Genomic DNA, 23,993 nt, shown 5'->3' with positions numbered 1-23,993 from the left:
AGAGAAGATGAAGCTCTCCTTCGCTCAGCTCGGCCGTTCCCGCGGTGGCGGCCGCTCTCGGCGCCCTCTGCCCCGCCCCGTTCCCCCCGCCCGCTCTCGCTGCCGCGTCCCGCCGCCCCTCCGCCATCGGTCCCCGGGTCGCTGCACGCAGCCCATCCGGCGCGTCCGTTCCCCGCTCGGTCCCGCCCCGGTCCCGCCCCGGATCCTCCCGCCGCCGCCGCCGCCGCCCTCCCCTTCTCGGTCCCCGCCGCCGAGGAGCCGCCGGAGCGCACGTGGAGCCGCCATGGGCCGCCTGGTGCTGCAGGACGGGTCGGTGCTGCACGGTCGCCCCTTCGGGGCCGCCGGGGCCGCCGCCGCCGGGGAAGTCGGTGAGCGCGGCCGGGCTGGAACCGGGATTGGGAGCGGGAGGGCGGCGGGTGTCGGGGGGCGGCCCGAGCCCGGCGAGCGGCGGCGGGACGGGAGGGGAAGGGACGGGACGCCCCCCCCCCCCCCCAGTTTCTGCTCGGCAGAAACGGGGCCTGGTCCCGGGCGCTGGGGGATGGGGTCGGCCGTGCCCGGGGCTCGGCTGCCTCCACCGGCGGGACGCGGGGCGGCCGGGATGCTCCGTCCCAGCCCCCCCCCGCGCTCGCAGTCTTCCAGACCGGCATGGTGGGTTACCCGGAGGCCCTCACCGACCCCTCCTACAAGGCGCAGATCCTGGTGCTCACCTACCCGCTCGTCGGCAACTACGGTGTCCCCCGGGACGAGTCCGACCCCTTCGGCCTCAGCAGGGTGGGTGAGCGGTGCGTGGGGCAGCGGGTCCCCGCCGCGGTGCGTGGGGCAGCGGGCGCGTGGCGGGACGGGATGGCACAGGGTGCCAAGGCAGGGGGGCAGCACGTGGCAGCAGGCAGAGGTTTGACCCCGATGCCACGGGCGCTCCATCTCGCCAGGGCTAGACAAATGGGGAGACCCCCCCCCCCCACCTCCATGCACTGCGATCGGGGTGCCCTTGCAGCGCATGGGGAGCAGGGCCGTGTCTGGGATCCATTGTGGGATGGGGGTCCCAGACCCCCCAGGACAAGGCAGGGTTGCTCGTGGCCCCAGACCCCTCCCTGCCCCACAGCCGCCCCTGCCCCTGGGGCAGGGTCCAGGCCCCGCTGCTGCTTCGGATCTCCCGGGGATCTGTCCTGCCCTGCCCTATCCCACATTGGCAGGCCAGGAGCCCCCGGCCCCACTCTCACTGTCGGCAGCCCTCTCCAGGCTGAGGGTGTGTGGGTCCAGGGAACCAGAGCCCCAGTCCCATGGGACTGGACACACTGGCATGTCTAGGGCTCCCCGGTGAGGCTGGGGCTGGAGGGAGCGGTGCTTTCCCATGTGCTGGTTCATGCTGCGGCTGTGCCGAGCTGGGGGGTCCCGCAGTACGGGCCGTGCTGGCTCCTGGGCAGGGGGCTGCAGTCCAGCAGCACTGGGGGCCTGGGTACCCTGTCCTGGGGCTCCCAGAGCCGGGGGCTCAGCTGGACCAAGCCTCAACTTTGCAGGACTGGGTTTGGGGCGAGGTGGGGGCAGCGACGTCCTGACGTGCCATGTGGGGTGACAGCGGGGACTGGTCCTGTGCAGCGGCCAGGAATGGGGTCCCTGTCCCATGGGGCTCCCCCAGCCCTGTGCTGTAGCTGTCCCACTGTGCCCCAGGGGCACAGCTGGGCCGGGCACCCCAGGGGCTTCTCCCGGGCCGGTGACCCCCCCCGGGCCGTGCTCACCCACCGCCCCCCACAGTGGTTCGAGTCTGACAAGATCCACGTGGCCGCGTTGGTGGTGGGCGAGTGCTCGGAGACCCCCAGCCACTGGAGCGCGTCCCGCTCCCTCGACCAGTGGCTGAAGGAGCAGAACATCCCCGGGCTGGAAGGTGGGACTGGGGGGACCGCGGAGCTGCCTGGGGGGCTGCTGGGGAGCAGAGGGCAGGGAGCTCTGGGCCGGACCTGCCTCTGCGTTGGGATTTTACCCCCTGGGGGTTGGCCTGGTGTTGGCGGTTGGGGGTGATGACGTTGCTGGGGTGTGGGGGTCCTGCTCGGGGTGGGACGGAGCCATGGGGTTGTGTCTCACGGCCATCCACAGGGGTGGATACTCGGGCCCTAACGAAGAAGATCCGTGAGAAAGGGACGCTGCTGGGGAAGCTGGTGCCAGACGGGACCCCCGAGAAGAGCCTCTCCTTTGAAGACCCCAACAAGAGGCACCTGGTGCAGGAGGTGTCGCTGAAGGTGGGGTCGGGGAGGGGCTGTGCAGGGAGGGAGGGCTGAGGATGACCGGGGGGCAGCTGGGGCTGCGGAGGGCTGGGGCAGTCCACAATCACCCCCCCTCCTGCAGACACCCCGCGTGTTCAACCCCAGCGGGTCGCTGCGCGTCACGGCAGTCGACTGCGGCCTCAAGTACAACCAGGTGCGGTGCCTGTGTGAGCGGGGGGCGGCCGTCACCGTGGTGCCCTGGGACCACCCGCTGGATGCCACAGGTGGGGCGGCAGTGACCGGGGACGTCCCGGCGTCCTGCCGAGGGGAGGGGGTCTGGAGCAGGGGCTGTCTGCCTGGCCAGTGCGGGGGGCAGCAGGGAATCATGTCCTGCTTTATGCTGTGGGACCAAGGAGCCTTGAAGTCATCCTTTTGGGGGGCTTTGGGGCTCAGGGTGTGACACTGCAGGGCTGGGGGGGAACGGGCTCGGAGCGCCTTGCTGGGATTGGGACGGAGGGCTCTGGACCCTGGTGTCGGGGTGCCCTAATGTGACCTTGCATGGAGGGTCTGTGGGCCTGGGGGGGCCCTTGCTGCTACTGGGATGGGTGCTGTGGGGTCAGGGCACCTCGCTGTGACCCTGCTGGTGTGTTGGGGTGGGGCTGTGGGCTCGGGGTGCCTCGCTGCTAGGCTGCTGGCAGCCAGGGGGCCCCACTGTGATCTTGGGGGGCCAGGGGTCCCCACTCTGACCCGGCTGCTGTGTTGGCACAGACTTTGATGGGCTGTTCATCAGCAATGGCCCTGGGGACCCACAGCTCTGCCAGGAGACGGTGTCCAGCCTGCGACGGGTGCTGGATGCGCCCCAGCCCAAGCCCATCTTTGGGATCTGCCTGGGGCACCAGCTGCTCTCCCTGGCCCTCGGCGCCCGCACTTACAAGATGAAGTGAGTGGGGGTCCAGGCTCGGGGTCACGGGGTGGGGGGCGGGTGCCAGCTGATGCCCATCCTAACACCCCAGGTACGGGAACCGTGGGCACAACCAGCCATGCCTGCACGAGGACACGCAGCGCTGCTTCATCACGGCTCAGAACCATGGCTTCACGGTGGAGGCGGGCAGCCTGCCGCCGGGCTGGGCCCCGCTCTTCACCAACGCCAACGACGGCTCCAACGAGGGCCTCGTCCATGAGCACAAGCCCTTCTTCAGGTGGGCGGGGGGCCGGGGGGAGCCGGGGTTGGGGGGGCTGGCGTGGGGCCGTGCCCCGCCTGACTCCCTCCGCAGCGTCCAGTTTCACCCCGAGCACCGCGCCGGCCCCACGGACCTGGAAGGGCTCTTCGATGTCTTCGTGGAGGCAGCGCGGGACCTGCGGGGCGGAGGCGGCAGCGCCCGGACAGGTGGGTGCGAGGTGGGAAGGGGTAGCTGGACCCTCAGCTCCGGGGCTGTGGGACGGGGTCCGCGGGCAGGACCACGGGGTCAGGGCTGTGCCTGGGGGTACGTGTGGCCCCGGTCCCAGTGTGTCCTGTCCCCCGCAGTGCGGGAGCGCCTGCGGGACTGGCTGACCTACGACAAGGCGCTGGAGGGGGGCCACGATGCGGCCCGGCCCCGCAAAGTGCTGATCCTGGGCTCCGGCGGCCTCTCCATCGGGCAGGCGGGCGAGTTCGACTACTCAGGGTCGCAGGTGAGTGCCCACCCTGGTGACACAGGGAGCGGTGGGGGTCAGTGGGGGGCCTGGGGCTGCCAGCCGTGATCTCCCTGCTCCCTGTAAGGCCATTAAAGCGCTGAAAGAGGAGAACATCCAGACGGTGCTGATCAACCCCAACATCGCCACGGTGCAGACCTCCAAGGGGCTGGCGGACAAGGTCTACTTCCTCCCCATCACCCCCGAGTACGTCACCCAGGTGAGCACCCCGAGGCGCTGGCTGGGAGAGGGGCAGTTTGGGGGGCTGGGGGCTGCCTGGGGGGTAAGAGGGTGTCTGGGGGGCTGTGGGATGGCAGGGGGGCTGATACATGGGGGGCTGGCAGATGCGGAGGAGCGCTTGGAGGGCAGCACAGGTACACTGATGGCCCGGCACAGGGCACGTCTGCGGGATCACCGTGGGTCCCTGCCCCACCACCCTGTGCCCCCCCAGGTGATCCGTAATGAGCGGCCCGATGGGGTGCTGCTGACTTTCGGGGGGCAGACGGCCCTCAACTGCGGCGTGGAGCTCACCAAGGCGGGCGTGCTGGAGCGGTACCGCGTGCGGGTTCTGGGCACCCCCGTTGCCTCCATCGAGATGACAGAGGATCGCAAGGTCTTCGTGGAGAAGATGGAGGAGATCGGGGAGCACGTGGCGCCCAGCGAGGCCGCGGCCTCCCTGGAGCAGGTCTGGGGGTGGGATGGGGGGCAGCCGTGGGGCAGGATTTGGGGCAGCTCCTGGGCAGGGTGCCGTCCTCCCTGTTCCCATCGTGACCCCGTTGCTCCTCTCTGCAGGCGCAGGCGGCAGCTGAGCGGTTGGGGTACCCAGTGCTGGTGCGCTCTGCCTACGCCCTGGGGGGCCTGGGCTCTGGCTTTGCCAACACCCGGGAGGAACTGGTGGCACTGGTGAGCCAGGCCTTCACCCACACCTCCCAGGTCTTGGTGGACAAGTCCCTGAAGGGCTGGAAGGAGATCGAGTACGAGGTGGTGCGGGATGCCTACAACAACTGTGTCACGGTACGGGGTGGGGGGCTGAAGACCCCTGGGGCTGCTGAGGGGGAGTAAGAGCAGTGGGTGTTGGAGGGCATGGAGTTGGGGGGGCTCCAGCTGGACCCCATCCCCAGGGAGGGCTCCCCAGTACCTCCCACGGTGCCAGCACGGCTGCCATGTGCCCCCTGGGAGCTGCGCCCCTTGAGCTGGAGCCCTGCACCCCCCATGCTCTGGGGGGGCTGCAACCCCAGGGGGTGTCCTGGGGGCTCATGTTCAAGCCCTGACTGTGTGTGGGAGCTCCCGTCGGTCCCCAGGGCAGGGGAGGAGGCGGTGGGAGCCGGGAGGGACCCTCCTGGGGCAGCAGCACGTGCAGGCAGTGTGTGGGGTGGCCGGGACTCCCCCAGCCCACGGTGACACACCCACACACACCCCAAAACGCTGCCAGGTGTGCAACATGGAGAACCTGGACCCGCTGGGGATCCACACGGGCGAGTCCATCGTGGTGGCGCCCAGCCAGACCCTCAACGACACCGAGTACTTCATGCTGCGGCGCACGGCCGTGAAGGTGGTGCAGCACCTGGGCATCGTGGGCGAGTGCAACATCCAGTTTGCCCTGAACCCCGAGTCGGAGCAGGTGAGTGCAGCCCCCCGGGGGGGCCCTTCCCCAGCCCCCCAGCTGCCCTCACGTTTGGACCCCATCGCTATTTGTGCTCTCCGCACGCAACCGGCCCCTCGGTGCCTCTCCTGTGCCGCCCCGCTCACCATGCCTGCCCGCTGCCTGCAGTACTACATCATCGAGGTGAACGCCCGGCTCTCCCGCAGCTCCGCCCTGGCCAGTAAGGCTACTGGTTACCCACTGGCCTACGTGGCTGCCAAGCTGGCCCTGGGCATCCCCCTGCCCCTTCTCAGGTAACGGCACCGCCGCGGTACAGGACAGGGTGCTGCTGCGGCCGGCCTCGTGCCCCCCTGGCAGCACAGCCCCAGCCACTGACCCCCCTCTCCCCATCCCCTCCCCAGGAATTCCGTCACCAACTCCACCACGGCCAACTTTGAGCCCAGCCTGGACTACTGTGTGGTGAAGATCCCGCGCTGGGACCTCAGCAAGTTCCTGCGCGTCAGCACCAAGATCGGCAGCTCCATGAAGAGCGTGGGTGAGTGCTGGGGGCGAGGGGGGGGCCAGTGGGCAGGGGGGTCCGGCCGCTCACCCCCCCCATCCGCAGGAGAGGTCATGGCCATTGGGAGGAACTTCGAGGAGGCTTTCCAGAAGGCGCTGAGGATGGTGGACGAGAACTGTGTGGGCTTTGACCACACTGTGAAGCCGGCCTCGGATGTAGTGAGCACCGGGTCTTGGGGGGGGCTGGGGTGTGGGGCTGTGCTGCCAGCGCAGTCCTGGGGAGGAAGCGGCCGTCTGACCCCCCACCCCGGCCCGTCAGGAGCTGGAGACGCCGACAGACAAGCGGATCTTTGTGCTGGCGGCCGCGCTGCGGGCTGGCTACTCCATCGAGCGGCTCTACGAGCTGACCAAGATCGACCGCTGGTTCCTGCACAAGATGAAGAACATCACGGACCACGCGGTGCTGCTGGAGTCGTACCGCGAGGGGCAGAGCACCATGCCACCCGCTGTGCTCCAGCGGGCCAAGCAGCTCGGCTTCTCCGACAAGCAGGTGGCCCTGGCCGTGCTCAGGTAACGCGGGGAGGGGGACGGCCCCGCTCTGCGCCCTGGGCCGGCGTCCTGGCGCTCACCCTGCCCCTCGCAGCACTGAGCTGGCCGTGCGGAAGATGCGGCGTGACCTGGAGATCCTGCCGGTGGTGAAGCAGATCGACACGGTGGCAGCAGAGTGGCCGGCCCAAACCAACTACCTGTACCTGACCTACAACGGCACCGAGCACGACCTGGCCTTCCGTGAGCCCCACGTCATGGTCATCGGCTCCGGCGTCTACCGCATCGGTAGCAGCGTCGAGTTCGACTGGTGCGCCGTCGGCTGCATCCAGGAGCTCCGCAAGGTCGGGCAGGGTCGGGCGTCCCTGGTCAGGGGATGGAGCTGGGGAGGAGTGGGGGGCCCTTGGCCTCTCACCTTGTCTCACTCCCCTGGCAGATGGGCTTCAAGACGATCATGGTGAACTACAACCCCGAGACGGTGAGCACTGACTACGACATGTGCGACCGCCTCTACTTCGACGAGATCTCCTTTGAGGTGAGCGGGGCTGGGGACCCTGCCCGCCGTGGGGCTGGGACAGGGTGAGGGCTGCCGTGGCCTCCATCCCAGCCATCCCTCTGCCCCACGCGCTGCCGCAGGTGGTGATGGACATCTATGAGCTGGAGAATCCCGAGGGTGTGATCCTGTCCATGGGCGGGCAGCTGCCCAACAACATTGCCATGGCCCTGCATCGGCAGCAGTGCCGCATCCTGGGCACCTCCCCGGAGGCCATCGACTCGGCCGAGAACCGCTTCAAGTTCTCCCGCCTGCTCGACTCCATCGGCATCAGCCAGCCCCTCTGGAAGGAGCTCTCCGACATGGAGGTGGGGGTCCGGTGATGGTGACGGGGCTGCCCTGTGGGGGACGTCAGCCCTCTGCACGTCCCCTGAGGGTGCCATGTCTCCCGCAGTCGGCCAAGCACTTCTGCTGCAAGGTGGGGTACCCCTGCGTCGTGCGCCCCTCCTACGTGCTGAGCGGTGCCGCCATGAACGTGGCCTACTCGGACAGTGACCTGGAGAAGTTCCTGAGCAACGCTGTGGCCGTGTCCAAGGAGCAGCCCGTCGTCATCTCCAAGTTCATCCAGGAGGCCAAGGTCCGTCCAGGAGGCTGCTCCGCTCCCTGGGTGCTCCTGCTCCCCGCAAGCACCCGGTCCCCCCACCCTGGTGCCGGCGCCAGGCTGTGACCGTGGTCCTGCTCACAGGAGATCGACGTGGACGCGGTGGCCTGCGATGGCGTGGTGGTGGCCATCGCCATCTCGGAGCACGTGGAGAACGCTGGGGTGCACTCGGGCGATGCCACGCTGGTGACACCCCCCCAGGACATCACCCCTAAGACGCTGGAGCGCATCAAGGCCATCGTCCACGCTGTCGGGCAGGAGCTGCAGGTCACCGGGCCCTTCAACCTGCAGCTCATTGCCAAGGTACCTCGGCCGGGGGGGCCGGGGCTGGGGGGATGCCCGGCAGCCCCACGCGATCTTCACGCTGTCCCCTCTCCCCCAGGACGACCAGCTGAAGGTGATCGAGTGCAACGTCCGCGTCTCCCGCTCCTTTCCCTTCGTCTCAAAGACCCTGGGGGTGGACCTGGTGGCTCTGGCCAGCCAAGTGATCATGGGCGAGGACGTGGAGCCCGTGGGGCTGATGACGGGCACAGGCATTGTCGGTGTCAAGGTGGGTGGGGGGGCTGCGGGGGCCAGGCTGAGGCGTGTGGCCGGGCAACCCCTGAGCCCCCCCCTTGCCCCCAGGTGCCCCAGTTCTCCTTCTCGCGCCTGGCGGGTGCTGATGTGGTGCTGGGTGTGGAGATGACCAGCACAGGCGAGGTGGCCTGCTTCGGGGAGAACCGCTGCGAGGCTTACCTGAAGGCCATGCTCAGCACCGGCTTCAAGATCCCCAAGAAGAACATCCTGCTGACCATCGGCAGCTACAAGGTGCGTGGGGGTGGGGGGGGGGCCGGGGCACCCCCCATCCACCCTCTGACCAGCCCCGGGGTTGTTGCAGAACAAGAGCGAGCTGCTGCCCACGGTGCGGACCCTGGAGAGCCTCGGGTACAAGCTGTATGCCAGCCTCGGCACCGCCGACTTCTACACCGAGCACGGCATCAAGGTTGGGGCTGGGGGTCCAGCGGGGCCGGGGACACCCTCGGGGGAGGCGCAGGGCCCTGACGAGTGTCACTGCGGGCAGGTGATGGCTGTGGACTGGCACTTTGAGGAGGCAGATGGCAGTGAGGCTGGTGCCCGGGAGACCCAGCGCAGCATCCTGGACTACCTGGCCGAGAACCACTTCGAGATGGTCATCAACCTCTCGATGCGCAACTCGGGGGGCCGCCGGCTCTCCTCCTTCGTCACCAAGGGCTACCGCACCCGGCGCCTGGCCGTCGACTACTCCGTGCCGCTCATCATCGACATCAAGTGCACTAAGCTCTTCGTGGAGGTGGGCTGGGGCGTGCGGGGGCCCCGAGGGATGTGAGCAAAGCAGGGGCTGGGGTTGGGGAGACCCTGTTGTGAACGCTGTGGGGTGGGCGCTGTACCTGGGCATTGCTGCGGGAGCGTCATTTTTGGGGTGCGGCTTGGGCGGACGTCCTGAGCCCTGGCCCCCCACGCCCCTCAAGACGGGTCCTGGCTGACGGCCGCCGCCTCCGCAGGCGCTGGGGCAGATTGGGGCAGCGCCCCCGCTGAAGATGCACGTGGACTGCATGACGTCCCAGAAACTCATCCGCCTGCCAGGTATGTGGGATGGGGGCCGGGGGCTCTGAGGGTGCGTCCCCGAGCTGGGGCAGTGCCAGGAGCTGGGCACATCCCGAGGGCGCTGCGGGGAGAGGAGCCGCTTCCCGGCCCTGCCGGGGTGTCCCGTGCCCCCCGCGGCTGGGGGCTGCCCGTGCAGATGCTGCCCTGCTCCCCAGGCCTGATCGACGTCCATGTCCACCTCCGCGAGCCGGGCGGCACCCACAAAGAGGACTTTGCGTCGGGCACGGCGGCCGCCCTGGCCGGGGGCATCACCATGCTGTGCGCCATGCCCAACACCAGCCCTGCCGTCACCGATGCCGCCTCCTTCGCCCTGGTGCAGAAGGTGAGGGGGTGCCACCGCCCAGCCCGCCTCCCGCATCCCCTCCCTGGGCGCTGCGGTGCGTCGCTGCCGGCGGCGAGGCTGGCCCCGGCACGGCACCCATCGCCTCTGGCCCCCACAGCTCGCCGAAGCCGGCGCCCGCTGCGACTTCGCCCTCTTCCTGGGGGCTTCCCCCGAGAACGCCGGCTCGCTGGGCCCCCTGGCCGGGGCCGCCGCCGGGCTCAAGATGTACCTGAACGACACCTTCTCCAGCCTGCGGATGGACGACGTGTCGCTGTGGATGGAGGTGAGCTGCCATGGGCAGGGGCTTGCGTGGGGGGGGGGGGGGGCCCACAGCGGGCTCCCGGCGCCCACCAGCCCACCCCCCCCCCCACTTCCCCAGCACTTCGAGCAGTGGCCGCGGCACCTGCCCGTCGTGGCACACGCCGAGCGGCAAACAGTGGCCGCTGTCCTGATGGTAGCCCAGCTGTACCAGCGCCCCGTGCACATCTGCCACGTGGCCCGCAGGGAGGAGGTGAGCGGCGGGGGGGGGGGGACGGGACTGTGCGCCCCAACAGCGGGGTGTGGGGCAATTTGGCACTCACTGCGGCTCCCCCAGATCCTCCTCATCAAGGCGGCCAAGCAGAAGGGGATCCCGGTGACGTGTGAGGTGGCCCCACACCACCTCTTCCTGTGCCGGGACGACCTGGGGCGCCTTGGGGAGGGCCGAGGGGCCGTGCGGCCGGCGCTGGGCACCCGCCAGGACGTGGAGGCCCTCTGGGAGAACATGGACACCATCGACTGCTTCGCCACGGATCACGGTGAGCCCCCGGGGGACGGCGGCCATGGGGCAGGAGCACAGAGGGGGGGACACACCGTGGGTCCCCAGTGACCAGCCCCCTCCCGCAGCCCCCCACACGCTGGAGGAGAAGCAGGGGCAGGAGCCGCCCCCCGGCTATCCCGGCCTGGAGACGATGCTGCCGCTGCTGCTGACGGCCGTCTCCGAGGGGCGGCTCACCGTGGAGGACGTCGTCCAGCGCCTCTATGAGAACCCCCGCAAGATCTTCGGGCTGCCGGCACAGGAGGACACCTACGTGGAGGTGGGTCCCTGGGGGACCCTGGATCCGGCCCTGGCCCTGGCCCGGCTGCCTCTGACCCGCTGTCCTGGCAGGTGGATCTGGAGCACGAGTGGATCATCCCCAGCCGCACAGCCTTCTCCAAGGCCCGCTGGACGCCCTTCGAGGGCATGAAGGTGAAGGGCACAGTGCGGAGGGTGGTCCTGCGTGGGGAGGTCGCCTACATCGACGGGCAGGTATGGTCCCAGCTCCCCTTCCTGCTGTATCTATGGGGTTGCCCAGCCTCATCACCCTTCTTCCCCCATCGCCCTTCCTTCTTCCCCCATCGCCTTCGTGGCTGCAGGTGCTGGTGGCCCCCGGCTACGGGCAGGACGTGAAGAAATGGCCCTCGGGAGCCGTGCTGGTGCCGCACGCAGCCCCTGCAAAGGAGAGCACCAAGGTACAGGGGTGCATGGGGCTGGCAGGAGCTGGGGGGTCCCCCCACCCCGCCCTGGCTCCAGCCTGCCTTCTCCTCGCAGACCCCCGAGCGGCCCCGGCACGTGGCGGCCAGCGAAATGCTGCGCAGCCGAGCCTCCAGCCCCCGCCGGGTCGGCCCCGCGGGCGAGGGACGCTTCCACCTCCCGCCCCGCATCCACCGGGCCTCCGACCCTGGGCTGCCAGGTAAGGGGGGGCGGGCGGCACGGGGCGGCACGGGGCGGCAGAGCGCAGCAGGCGGACGGCGGGGCAGCGAGCGTGCTGCCCCACGGCCGGGGCTGGGGCTGCGGCGGGGCGGCCCCCGCTGACGCCGGCCCTTGTGTCCCGTTCAGCGTTCCGGAGGCTGGGAGCCGCGCACCGCCCGGGCGCCCGAGGCACCGGTAATGTCGGGGGGGGACTCACTCAGACAATGAGACGCGGCCTAATAGTACTAACGGCACTAACCGCAGCCGATGAGTGCATCCCCTCCCCCAGGTGCCGCGCTGGCCCCGGGCTGCCCGGGCCGCCCCGGCACGGGCCGCTTTCTGCTCTGCCGATGGGACACGGCATGGCTGTGCCCCTCCTGCCCCGGCCCGCGCGGCACCTCGGGGACCCCCTCGCCTGCCGGTGTGATTCGGGTTGCGTCCGATCGGGTTTCGCGGGGAGAGGGGCTTGGCCCACCCTTGTCCCAGGCGCTGGGAGGGCTGCGCCACGCCAGCAGCACCCCAGGGAAGCGGGGCCTGGGGCGCTGCAGCTGCCCGCCCCCTCTAACGCTGCCGCTCCCCTATCACACCCCAGCCGAGGACGCCCGTGAAAAAGCCGGCAGGAAGGCGGCGGAGGCGGGTGAGTGCTGTGGGGGTCCGGGGCAGGCAGGCTGGGCTCAGCGGGACCCTCCCCACGGGCTTGACCGGCCGCTGCTCTCGGTGCCGCAGATCCGGCTGCGCTCCAGGACGGCTCCTTCTACCCCGCGGGCACCGTCCCGCGCCAGGCATCCCCCCAAGGCACGCCCCACTTCCAGACCTCCCCGCTGCTGCACCCCCTCGTCGGGCAGCATGTCCTTTCCGTGCAGCAGTTCTCCAAGGACCAGGTACTGGGGCTGGTGGCAGGCACTGGGGGTGCTGCCTGGGGGTGCCCCGTCCCTGCGCACCCTGGCTGAGCCCCCTCTTCCTTTCTGCACACGCCCCCCCCCCCCCCCGCAGATGTCACATCTCTTCAATGTGGCGCACACCCTGCGCATGCTGGTGCAGAAGGAACGGAGCCTGGACATCCTCAAGGTGAGCTGGGCATGGGGGCAGCTGCCTGGCACCCCCACGCCCCCCAAGAGAGGCTGTGGGAGCCCTGTGCCAGGTGACCCCCCCCAGGGGCTCCCCGCAGTGACGGCGTGGCCGCCCTGCAGGGCAAGGTGATGGCGTCCATGTTCTACGAGGCGAGCACGCGGACCAGCAGCTCCTTCGCGGCAGCCATGAGCCGCCTGGGGGGCTCCGTCCTCTCCTTCTCGGAGGCCACCTCCTCGGTGCAGAAGGGCGAGTCGCTGGCCGACTCGGTGCAGACCATGTGCTGCTACGCCGACGTGCTGGTGCTGCGCCACCCCCAGCCGGGCGCCGTTGAGGTGAGAGGGGCTGCGGGGTGGGGGGGGGGGCACCGCATCCTGCCGCGCCAGCGGGGCTGGGGACCGGCGCTGCAGGGTTCGGGAGCAAGAGCTGGGTCCTGCCCGTGGCGGGGGGCCGCGTCCTGCCCGTGCTCAGCCCCACCTGCGCTCCCAGCTGGCCGCCAAGCACTGCCGCAAGCCGGTGATCAACGCCGGGGACGGGGTGGGGGAGCACCCCACACAGGCGCTGCTGGACATCTTCACCATCCGCGAGGAGCTGGGCACCGTCAATGGCATGACGGTAAGGTGTGTGGGGGGGGGAGGCTGCCCCCCACCCCGCTGCTGTGGGGCTCCGTCTGAGGTGGGGGCGGGGGGTGTCCCTGTGGGTCGGTCTGACAGGTGTCCCCCCAGATCACCATGGTGGGTGACCTGAAGCACGGGCGCACGGTGCACTCCCTGGCCCGCCTGCTCACCCAGTACCGCGTCAACCTGCGCTACGTCACCCCCCCCGGGCTCCACATGCCCCCCGACATCACCAGCTTCGTGGCCTCCAAGGGTATCAAGCAGGTGAGCTGGGGGGGGGGGGTGGCACATCCAGAGCCCTGTCTGCCCACATTTCCCACCCGCCCCGTCCCCCTCCCCACTGACTGTGCCCCCCAGGAGGAGTTTGGGAGCATCGAGGAGGCGCTGCCGGACACCGATGTGCTCTACATGACGCGCATCCAGAAGGAGCGTTTCCGCCTGGTGCAGGAGTACGAGGCTGTGAGTGGGGCGGAGGGGAGACCCCGGGGGCAGCAGCTGCCTGCCCCCCCCACCATGGGGTGGGGGTCCCCTGCCCCGAGCTCAGCACTCTATGCGTGTCCCCCCGCAGTGCTTCGGGCAGTTCATCCTGACGCCCCACATCATGACACGCGCCAAGGAGAAGATGGTAGTGATGCACCCCCTCCCCCGCGTCAACGAGATCAGGTGGGGGGGGCTGGGGGGGCGTCACTGGGTGAGGGGGGCTGCGGGAGGGGGGTCTCAGGGTGACGGGGGGGTGCACGGGTTCTCAGGATTGTGAGTGAGGGCTGCAGGAGCTGGGGGCCTCAGGGTGATAGGGGGTGCAGGGGGGCGTGTCACAGGGTGCGGGGGGGCTGTGGAGGGGGTCACAGGGGGCTGGGGGGCTGCAGGGCAGGGTCTCGGGGTGTGTGGGGGGGAGTGTCACAGGGGGCTGGGGGGCTGGGGGAGCGTCACGGGGGGATGGGGGGCTGGGGTGCTCAGGGTCGTGGGGGCTGCAGGAGCTGGGGGGTCTCGGGGTGCTGGGGGGCACGGGGTGGGGTAACAGGGTGATGGGGGGTCTCGGTGCGGGGGGGGGGCCACACAATGGCCGCGGTGTTGGGGGGGGTGGGTGTGTCCTGTGGGCGGCGCCCGCGCCTGACGTCACTTCCGCAGCGTGGAGGTGGACTCGGACCCGCGCGCCGCTTACTTCCGGCAGGCGGAGAACGGGATGTACATCCGCATGGCGCTGCTGGCCACCGTGCTGGGCCGCTACTGACGCAATAAACGCGTCACCCGCCCGCGCCGCCGCGTCACCGTCTCGTCGCCGTCTCGTCGCCGCGCCGGCCATGGCGGCGCTCCGGAGGGGCTGCGGGCGGCTGCTGGCGCGGCGGCCGGGGGTTTCGCGGGCGCTCACCGCCGGTAAGGGCCCCGGGGGGGTCCCGGTGCCCGCGGGGGCGGGCGGGGGGGGCCCGGGGAGCGGCCTGGGGGCTCACCCCGCAGCCCAGCGTGGGGGCTCACCCCCCAGCCCAGCGTGGGGGCTCACCCCCCAGCCCAGCGTGGGGGCTGTTGGGGGGGGCCCTGCTGCCCACCCGCCCCGGGGCGGCGGGAGCTGGGACGGGGCTCGGGGGGGGCTCAGCGGGCCGCGGCCTCCGCCCGCGGGTGTGCCAGCACAGCGTGGGGCCGAGACCCCCGGGTGAGCCCCCAGCCCTTCCCAGTGTGCTGCCAGCCCCCCCAGTGCGCTGACAGCCCCCCCAGATGGGCTCCCAGCCCCACCAGTGCGCTGACAGCCCCCCCAGATGGGCTCCCAGGCCTTATCAGTGCACTGTCAGCCCCCCCAGATGGGCTCCCAGCTCCACCAGTGCACTGCCAGCCCCCCCAGATGGGTTCCCAGCCCCCCCCAGTGCGCTGACAGCCCCCCCAGATGGGTTCCCAGCCCTTCCCAGTGCGCTGACAGCCCCCCCAGATGGGCTCCCAGCTCCACCAGTGCGCTGACAGCCCCCCCAAGATGGGCTGCCAGCCCTTCCCAGTGCACTGTCAGCCCCCCCAGATGGGCTCCCAGCTCCACCAGTGTGCTGCTAGCCCCCCCAGATGGGCTCCCAGCCCTCTCCAGATGTACTCCCAGCCCTTCCCAGTGCACTGCCAGCCCCCCCAAGATGAGCTTCTAGTCCCCCCAGATGGGCTCCCAGCTCTTCCCAGTGTGATTCCAGCCCTCCCCAGAGTGCTGCCAGCCCTCGGCAGAGAAGACGTGGGCTTGAGTCGGGTACAGAGGTGCTGCTGGGGGGAGCCCCTGCCCCACAAAGCCGCCTGGGGCCCTGCACAGGTGATGTGATCAGTCCCAGCGCTGTCAGGCAGCTCCGCGTGCCCCAGGGGCAGCTGCTACAGGCAAGGCTGCTCCTGCCCCCCCAGTCCTGTGCACCAGGCCCCTCTGCCTCCCCCTGCTCCTCAAAAAGCCCTGTCCTGCCCATGCCACGTGTGCCCAGAGCTGTGCGGGCAGGGGGGCTGGGAGTGGGTTCCCTGCGTGCTCCCCTCTGCGCCCCCTGCCACCCCCCAACTGCCTCTGCTGCTCACACGTAACACACACACACACACACACCCCGCAGATGCTGGAAAAGCACAACCATGGGGCCTGGGGGTGCCCTGCTGTGCCAGGGAGCTGGAGGGGGGGCTCAGCTCAGCACGCAGCTGCTGGCCCTCGTCCCTGCTGCCCGTGGGGCTGGCGGCACGCTGCCCAGGCTGCTGGGCTTCTGCCAGGCCACCTCACCGGTCCCGCTGGTATTTTTATCTAATTTGATGGAGTCTGTTGCCCTGTGCATCCCCCCACCTTTGGATCCTGGAAGGGGGGGCCAGCGTGGAGTGGGAGACCAGCCCCTTGCCTTTCCTGCTGCTGCAGCAGCCGCGGTGCAGCCCTCGGCCCCGGGCTGGCTCCGAGCTCCAGCTCTACCTGTTGCTTCACAGGGGAGCTGGCCTCACCACCCCCCCCCCCAACTCCCCAGTGCTTGGGGGGCACCTGGCCGCTCTGTTCGGGTGGTCAGCCCGGTGCTGGACGTGACTCCTGCGGCTGGGACGAGGCTCTGCCTTTGGGAGGGGGCCCAGGCACGGCCCCGGTGCGAGGCTGCGGGAGCGTGGCTGTTCCTCGGGGCAGCGCGGCTGGGGGCTGAGCCTTCCCCCTCTCCTGGCCGCTTCAGCGAGGAATTCCTCTGACCGAGGCCAGGTGCGGCCCCTCACTGCTGGCCACGCTGGGAGGAGGAGGAGGAGGAGGACACCCTGCCTTCGCTGCCCAGTGCTGCCGAGCCGCCGGCCAGGGCTGTTTGCCAGCATTCAGCTGCCCAGCCCACCGCATCCCCGTCCTGGGATCAGGGCCAGGTGGGGTTTTGCCTCCTGCATCCCAGGCCCTGGGCCAGGATGCCAGTGACCTCGCCGTCCCTGCCTGCCGAGAGCAGCCCGGTGCGCCCTGGGCTCCAGCTGCCAGCCGGCGGGGGATGCAGACGGTGTGGCCTACTTAGGCTTGGGCTCATTTCAAAGCCCTCCGGCCGCGGGAGCAGCAGCCTGCGGGATCGGCCGGGCACGGCTGGGCACTGCCCGCTGCTTCCCCATGGCACCGAGCAGGCGAGAAAGTGATTTTGGGTGGCATGAGCCAGGGTGCTGTGTACCTCAGCTGTTCCCAGCCTGGGGCAGGATGCGGCCCTGCAGAGCTGCAGGGTCAGCCGGGGGCTGGATCCTGTGTTGGGGGTGCAGGTGGGGGCTCCAGCCCCACGCAGGAGCTGCAGCCTGGCCGTGCCAGCATCCCCGCCGGGCAGGCACGGTGCGGGGGGCAAGCAATGCCAGCAAAGCCATTGCAGGGGGATTGATCGAGCTGCGCCCTCGGGCAGGGGTGCACGGACAGGCTTGTGTCGTGTGTCTGCGTGTGTGTGTCCCCCCCACCTTCCTCCAGGAGCCCCGGCGTTGCTGCATCACCGCCGGGCACTGCGCCCAGAGCCTTGGGCGCTGAATGAGCAACACCGGCGCTGCCTGCTGCGGTTTCTCAATGAGTGCTGGGGGGGGGGGCCTGCCTGTGCCTAGTGGGACGGCTGCCCGTGGGAAGGTGCGATCCGGCTGCTGCCTTTTGCCTGGGACCTGCTCCCCACGGCAGAGCCGGGGGCTCTTGCAGAGGCCGCTGGCCCCGGACGGGGGGCTGGGTGCTGCTGGGGATGCACCCGGGGCTCTGCTACCCCTTGTCTGTGAGGAATGGCTGATGGAGACCCTCAGGGCAGGGCTGGCCCTGAGCTGGCAGAGTGGTTGGGGCTGCTGCTCCCTGAGACCAGGGCTTGCTGGGTTCAGGGCTTCCAGGAACGGAGCAGAATCGCAGCGGGGCTGGAGACATGCCTGGGAGGAGCAGGGGGAATAAGCAGGGAGCCCGCAAAGGCCGGGGAAAGGAGTGCTGGGCCAGCCGAGTTGCGTAGAAGAGGTCAAGGGTGTGGGGTGGAGCGGGAGCTGCCAAAGGCCCAGCTGAGCCGCACGCCGCAGGGGCCGCGGGCAGCAGAAGGTCCCGCGCACTGATATGGAAACAAGGCAAGGGGCCGTGCCAGCGGCGCGGGGCTGGGGCCAGACCCGGCGAGCCTCACCCCCCCGGTGCCAGGCACCGTTTGGGCCAGAGACGCTGTGTCGTGCCGAGGCGGGTGCGGGCAGGTTTGGCACAGGGCGGTGAGGGCTCCGCGTGCTGCGATGGACCCAGCGGGGCCGGGGCAGGCTCGGGCGTCCCCAGGGGCTGTGGGGTAGCGCTCGGGCAGGAGGAGCCGGCGGTGGGCAGGACGCCGGGGGGTCTCGCCGTGCCTGAGCGGGCTGTGCCGGTCACAGGGGCCCTGATGGGAGCCGGGGACGTGATCGCGCAGCAGCTGGTGGAGCAGCGGGGGCTGCGCGGGCACCACGGCCCCCGCACCCTCAAGATGATGGCGATCGGCTTCTGCTTCGTGGTGAGTGCCAGCGGGTGCCTGGGCTCCTGCGGGATGGGGGGGTCTTTAGGCAGGGCGAGACCGTGGTGCCTGGGCGTGAGCTGTGCCACCTCCAGCAGCCGCGGGCAGCGCTGGGTCCCTGCCGGAGTGGCTCTGGAAGGGGTGGGGGTGGCGGCGAGCGTCCCTCCAACCACCGTGTGTGGAGGGCTGCCCCACGGCGGTGTGGGGCTCAGCGAGGGAGCAGCACAGCCCAGGATGGGGTCAGGACGGGGCCATGTAACTAGCTCTGGAGACACCTCTCCCCCCCAAATCCTGGACACCCTGTGGCCCAGGGGAGCAGGACGCTGCCCCTCACCACCCGGCTGCTGCAGGGCCCCGTCGTGGGCGGCTGGTACAAGATCCTGGATCAGCTCATCCCGGGGACCACAAAAGTCGTGGCCGTGAAGAAGATGTTCCTGGACCAGGTCAGCGCCACGGGGGTGAGGGTGCCGGGCAGCGGGGAGGTGCAGCTGCGTGTCCGTGGGCAGGTTTCCATCCCGCCCTGAGAGCCCGAGCTCCCGAGGCCGGGGCCAGCCCCAGTGTGGTGGAGGGCTGGGGTGGGCAGGGTTGCAGAGCGGCCGCCCTTGGCCTGGTCTTGGAGCCCTCCAGAGGTCCCGTGGTGGTGCCAATCCCTCCCTCTGGCCCTGTGCTGGGGAGCGGAAGCCCCAGGGCATCAGGCAAGCTGGGCTTGTGCCCCGTGTGCCCCCCCGCACACTCCCCTTGCGCCGTGCTGCGGGCCTGTCTCCCCGGTGCCGAGTCCCAACTCCTCTCTTGCAGGGGGGCTTTGCGCCGTGCTTCCTCGGCTGCTTCCTCGCCATCACGGGGGCTGTGAACGGTCTGTCGGTGGAAGAGAACTGGTCCAAGATCCAGCAGGTACACGCTGCTTCCCCGGGGCAACGCGGAGCTGTCAGCAGCCGGGGGCACCTTGGCAGCTTCTCCCAGTTGCACCAGTGCTGCTGGCTGCTCCCATTTGTGGTTGTGCCCGTGCCCGGGTGCAGCCCCCTCCCAGCACTGACTGCATGCCCCCCCGCTCTGCCATCACAATCCTGTCCCCATAGCTTGGCCCGCAGCTCCGTTGTGCCTCGGGACCATGAGCACAGAGCCAGCTCTGCAGACACCCCATCACCCCACTGCTGTGGGCCATGGAGCAGTGCTCTGCCTGGCCAGGGCCAGTCCTGCTGGGCTCAGTGCTGGGTGCCAGCACCTTGGGGGCATTGGGTGCCTGGTGCTGCCTGTCCTCTGGGAGCTGGTGTCAGGGCTGTGCCCTGTGGCACAGCTCTGGAGTCCTGCCTGGGTGGTTGGGTGCCTGGTGCCACCCGGCTCCCCGCATGCCTTGCGCTTTCCTGGCTGCTTCTCCGGAGCCGGTATGGAGATGGCTCCCATTAGCAGCAACTGCTGGAAACCAGCGTGAGGGCTGAGTCAGCGTGTCCAGAGGGTGAGTCACCGGGGAGCGGGTGACCACCCCGCCGCGGGATGAGGCACACGGGGGGGGGGGGTGAGGGGTGGGGGGTGTTTGTGTGTGCGGTGGTCGTGTGGCAGCAGCACCGGTGCTCGCACACCGATGGCTGCCAGTGCCAGCGCTGGGTGCGAGGGGACCCAGCCTAGTCAGGTGCTCTGCCCCCCAGGCTGTGAGCTGGGGGTGTCACCCCAAGCCGGAGCTCTGCCTGGGGTGCTGTCACCCCAAGCTTGTTCTCTGTGTGGGTGCACCCACCAGGCACCAGCCAGCTCCCCACTGGGCTGCAGGAACGCGCCGGCAGAGACCTTTCCTGTCCCTGGTCGTGCCCTGGCATGCAGGAAACAAATCCTGGGGGGAGGACTGAGTTACTCCTTCCTTCTGGCTTTGCGAGAGCAGCAGCCAGGGTATGAGGTGCTTTGAGACACCCCAGAGGCGCACATAGGCTGGCCCTTGGCACGGGCAGCACCCCCAAGCGCTCCCGTCTGCCCCAGCTGCCTCTCGACCAGGTCGTGCTGTGTATCTTGCCTCGCCTCCCCCAGGGAAACCCGCTGGGGCCTGAGCACAGTGGTGGGTGATGCCTGCGAGCCGTGGCTCCCGGCCGGTGCCCTGTGCTGGGGGCCGGGCAGCAGCGGCTGGCAGCCACCTTCACCCCTGGCTTGGGGCGCATCCGTCTCTCCCCACGCAGAGGAAGCGTCAGCAGAGCATCCATCACCCCTGTGCCCGCTCTCCCCGTCCTGGGCTGCCGGCCAGCGCTGGGAGGAGGCCGGGCTCCCGGCTGAGTCATGGCCGGGCTGGGTGAGGGACTTGTCCTGCTGCCGTGGGGCAGGGCTGCGGCATGGCCGCGGGTGCAGCACGAGGACAGGGCAGCACCTTGGGCTCCCAGGGTAGCTTCCCCGGCTCAGTGTCCCTCTCCGTCCCTGCCCTACAGTAACTGGGAGAGGGCTCGGGGGATGTGGGGCTCGCCAGGAGCTCGCAGCCTGCACCAAGGAGAGGAGCTGACTGCTCCTGCCTTGCCCGCTCTGCCCGAGTCTGCTGCCGGCATCCTGGCTCGCTGCCTGCCCTCGGTGCTTTATCTTGCCCCACACCTGCCCCTGCTCTCCTCCCAGGCCTGCCCGGGCACCGTGGTCTGTGATGGCTGTGGCACCGTGGGCCATGTCAGCTGCAGGAAGGGTTCCTGGTGGGGACAGAGCAGTCGAGGCTGCCGTCTCCCTGGCACCCCATGCTCGCCCCACGCAGTCCCAGCTCCAGGAAGGGGCAAGCAGGGGCTGTGGGTGGGCAGAGGGGGTCTGCCCCGCGCCCCTCCAGAGCAGACGTGGGGTCAGGAAGATCACAATACAGGGACGGTGGCCCTCTGCGTGCTCCCAACCCCTGCCTGCAGCCCAGCCGCCCTCCACCCACGGTCCCCAAAGAGATGCTCCTGTGCCATTCCTGCGGGTGCCGGCTGTGGGCCTCAGCACCCTCGGCAGCCCCAGCCTCTTCTGCAGCAGCCAGGGCCGTGGCCAGCTGGGTGGCAGGGCTGGGTGGCAGCGGGGCAGCTCTGGGTGCTCACAGCCTCCCTTCTCCCCCAGGACTACATGGACGCACTGCTGACCAACTACTACGTAAGTGCTGGCAGCAGCCACCGGCGGGTCGGCGTGCCGCGCTGGCCGTGCCCCTGTCCCTGTCCCCCCGCCTCGGGGGCTGCCAGGGGCTCGGTTGGATGCCTGGGCAGGGGTGGGCACAGGGCAGGGGTGCTGGCAGGGCCTCTTCACCCCTGTTTCTCTCTCTCTGCCCAGATCTGGCCACCGGTGCAAATCGCAAACTTCTACTTCGTGCCCCTGAAGCACAGGTACTAACGCGGCCGTGGCCCCGGCTCCCCGGCTCCCAGAGCCTGCAGTTGTGGACCCTGTCCCCTCTGTCCCCAGGCTGGCTGTCGTGCAGTGCGTTGCCATTGTTTGGAACTGCTACCTCTCCTGGAAAGCAAATCGGATGTGAGGTGGAAGCTGTGTCCCCTTCCTGCCCGCCCTGCCTGCTGCCTGACTCTGCCTCACCCCTGGAGCCCTTGGAGTGGCTGCCCGTGGCTGTGGATGGCACTGGGATGTGCAGGGTGCTGGCAGCAGCCGTCCCACTCTCTCCTCGGGGGACCCCATCGACTGTAGCTGTGCCCCCCACCACTCCAGGGACAGGCAGAGAAGATGGCACCAGGTTCACCCCAACATGGGCCAGTCCCTGGGGCTGCTCTGGGTCTGGCACCCCACCATGCCCTGGCAGCCGGCTGTGCCGTGGGGCAGCTCTGCCCCTGGGTGCAATTCTCCGTCCATGCTCACTCCTCTTCCCAGCCCCTGGACCCGCACACGGGGTGTTCCTGCCCCGGGTGTCGCTCTGTCCCTCCCCAGGGACAGATCTGAGGGTGGGGGTGAGGAGCAGGAGCGGCGCTGGGCCCGTGCCAGTGGGTTGGGTGCTGCCAAGGGGCTGCCCCACCCCAGCTGGCCTGCCCTGTGCCTGCAGCACCCGCTGCCGCGGGCTGGGTGCGCTCCCCCGCAAAACGGGGTTTGACGTCACTCTGCTGCGGGCAGTTGGAACACCCAATAAACGGCGTTTTTCACTCTTGATTCTCGTGGCGCTTGAGCTCGTGGCTCTCGGTCCCGCACCAGGGGCTGTGCAGAAGCAGCTTCAGACAGATCAGTCCTGTGCTTGCGGAGCTTCTGGCAGCCCTGCTGTCCCCTTGGCGGGGTGGGGACCCAGTGCTGCCAGCAGGCAGGCGAGCAGGGCCGTGGGGCAGGCCGGCGGCCCCACTCTCTGCCCTCTCCTCAAGGAGCCGAGCGTGAGACTGTGGTGCTGGCATTGCGTCTGGGTGCTGGGTGGCACGGGGTGCTGGCGGGGTCTACCCCAGTTTGCCTCAGGGAGGGAGGTCTGGCATAGGGTGGGTGGTGGTTTAGGGGCTCACCAGGTCCCACGGCAGCTGTTTTTTGGGGTGTGATGGTTCCTGCACCGCTGCTGGGCAGTGGAACAAGGTGAGCTGCGCCCAGGGGGCACAGGCGCTGGGTGCAGGATCCTCCCACGGTTCACGGCATCCTCGATGCGTCCAAGGGGAGGATGCAGGAAGGGTCTGGGAGAGGGCTGGAGCTGGGGCTGTGGTGGGGCCACGTCTACCTGTGCCTTGTGGGAGATGAGCCTGCCTGTCCCGCCTGCGCAGAGCCCCACAGCACTGCTGCCTGCCTGCATTGCTGCCCCGTGGTGATGCGCATCTGGGCCCATCCGACACAGGCAATGAGCAGGCACGACCTGGCTCACGCAGCGCCTGACCAGGCTCTCCGGAGCAGAGCTGGTGGGACCACGGTGGTTAATCTCACCGGGGGGCCTGAGCCCCAGCCCTGGCTGCACTGCCACAGCCCCAAGCAGCTGGATGGGGCAGTCCCCCCGTGCTGTCAACCAGCCACCGTCGTGGCCCTCGCTGGGGGGGATGCACTATCCTTCCTCCCTCCAGCCTGCGTGGAGCCTGGTCCATGCTGCCCTTGCACACCTGCCCCGAGGCTGGCACACCCTGCTCTGGCCCCGGGTGTGAGTGTAGCTCCAGGCAGATGGGTGCAACTGAAATCACGGGGGAGCTGAAACCTGCACAGGACCCTGGTGAGCCACGCCGGGGATGGAGCCACCGAGCCAGCCTGGCTGCCTGGCCCTCGTGCCCGAGGGTTGGGAGGGGGCTGCAGCTGCAGCCACCTGACAACTCGGCAGAGCAGCACTCGGCTGCGGTGCTGGGGCTGTGCGGTGGGGCCATGCAATGGGGCTGTGTGACAGGGACGTGCGATGGGGCTGTGCAACAGGGCTGTGCAACAGGGCCGTGCAATGGGGCTGTGCACAGACAGCACCAGGGCTTCAGCGGGGTCTGGACCCAGCCTGGCCTCAGGCACCACATGGGGCTGTGGGGCTCAGCCCAGGGTCTCCCCAGCCCAGTGGGGTGGGCACTGCTGGTCAGAGGCTGCAGATGGCAGGAGTTTGTAGCCATGACATGCTGAGCCTGTTTGCAGCTCCGTCTGGGGGTGCAGGAGGCCCTGGTGTGTTGGCAGTGAGCGAGATGGGAGCATGGCACGAGCTGGGCACTTGTCCCCAGGAGCAGCCAGGGCTGCCAGGGCTCAGGGGGCCGTGCCCAGCCCCTGCTGAGGGCTCTGCCCTACAGCCGCGGGGAGGTGGTGCCAGGTGCCAGCCGTCATGCAGCATCCACGTCACGGGTGCACGGCACCGTGTGCTGCCTCGCTGCGGGCAGGGCTGTGCCCCGCCGCCCCTGTGCAGCCTGGCACGCGTTGCGCTGTGCGAGGGGCCAGGCTGAGACCCTGTCCCCAGGCTCTGTCTAAAACCAGCACCGTGGAGAGCCCGCTCCAGACTCATCTTGGCACCCGCACCAGCACCAGGACTGGGTGTCAGCGTGGCTTCCCTCCACCCGCGGGCAGAGGCAAGGGGCCGCAGCGCTGCCGGGGGGGGGTCTGCAGGCAGAGCTGTGGTGCACCCGCAGCTACCTCACCTTTTGGCAGCAGCAGCTGGTGCCCCGGGGGCTGGAACATCCTGCATGCAGCACAGCGCTGCCGGCTCCGGTGCCTTCGCTCTATGAGTCACGGAATTTGGCCGGT

General features: G+C 69.7%; 1 protein-coding gene across 5 annotated transcripts; it reads left to right on the top strand.

The window, feature by feature from the left end:
* Nucleotides 1-7: 7 nt before the first annotated feature.
* Nucleotides 8-21,980, top strand: CAD (carbamoyl-phosphate synthetase 2, aspartate transcarbamylase, and dihydroorotase). 5 transcript variants are annotated; one of them, XM_042803290.1, is made up of 51 exons: nt 8-368; nt 632-771; nt 1,753-1,882; nt 2,092-2,234; nt 2,341-2,482; nt 2,967-3,138; nt 3,212-3,397; nt 3,473-3,585; nt 3,724-3,869; nt 3,958-4,089; nt 4,321-4,554; nt 4,662-4,883; nt 5,302-5,490; nt 5,641-5,765; nt 5,874-6,007; nt 6,077-6,189; nt 6,290-6,540; nt 6,614-6,860; nt 6,953-7,051; nt 7,153-7,377; nt 7,464-7,646; nt 7,755-7,973; nt 8,053-8,220; nt 8,295-8,477; nt 8,548-8,652; nt 8,731-8,979; nt 9,191-9,272; nt 9,449-9,615; nt 9,734-9,898; nt 9,995-10,126; nt 10,211-10,412; nt 10,501-10,691; nt 10,763-10,903; nt 11,011-11,106; nt 11,186-11,327; nt 11,474-11,521; nt 11,919-11,963; nt 12,053-12,207; nt 12,320-12,394; nt 12,517-12,729; nt 12,884-13,009; nt 13,120-13,275; nt 13,369-13,470; nt 13,580-13,674; nt 14,183-14,385; nt 17,800-17,915; nt 18,266-18,358; nt 18,711-18,806; nt 20,958-20,990; nt 21,165-21,217; nt 21,294-21,980. In XM_042803290.1, exons 1-51 carry the CDS (start codon nt 8-10, stop codon nt 21,361-21,363), a joined length of 7,608 nt encoding a protein of 2,535 aa, XP_042659224.1. In that variant the 3' UTR covers nt 21,364-21,980. The 5 variants fall into 5 exon arrangements, with proteins under 5 accessions (XP_042659224.1, XP_042659225.1, XP_042659226.1 ...); XM_042803291.1 differs by lacking the exon at nt 11,474-11,521; XM_042803292.1 differs by lacking the exon at nt 18,266-18,358.
* Nucleotides 21,981-23,993: the final 2,013 nt, after the last annotated feature.

This window comes from Tyto alba, unplaced genomic scaffold (genome assembly GCF_018691265.1).
Source record: "Tyto alba isolate M040663 unplaced genomic scaffold, T.alba_DEE_v4.0 Super-Scaffold_40, whole genome shotgun sequence".
NCBI classification, from domain to species: Eukaryota; Metazoa; Chordata; class Aves; order Strigiformes; family Tytonidae; genus Tyto; species Tyto alba.
Note: the sequence above shows the minus strand (reverse complement) of the source record. Positions and strands in the feature narration are given on the sequence as shown.

What these genes read in the sequence shown, in the direction of transcription:
- CAD (XM_042803290.1), top strand. Translation starts at nt 8, where the DNA reads ATGAAGCTCTCCTTCGCTCAGCTCGGCCGTTCCCGCGGTGGCGGCCGC. An exon ending in ACCTGCAGCTCATTGCCAAG is followed by an intron (nt 7,974 to 8,052) that starts GTACCTCGGCCG and finishes CCTCTCCCCCAG; the next exon opens with GACGACCAGCTGAAGGTGAT. An exon ending in TGACCATCGGCAGCTACAAG is followed by an intron (nt 8,478 to 8,547) that starts GTGCGTGGGGGT and finishes GGGTTGTTGCAG; the next exon opens with AACAAGAGCGAGCTGCTGCC.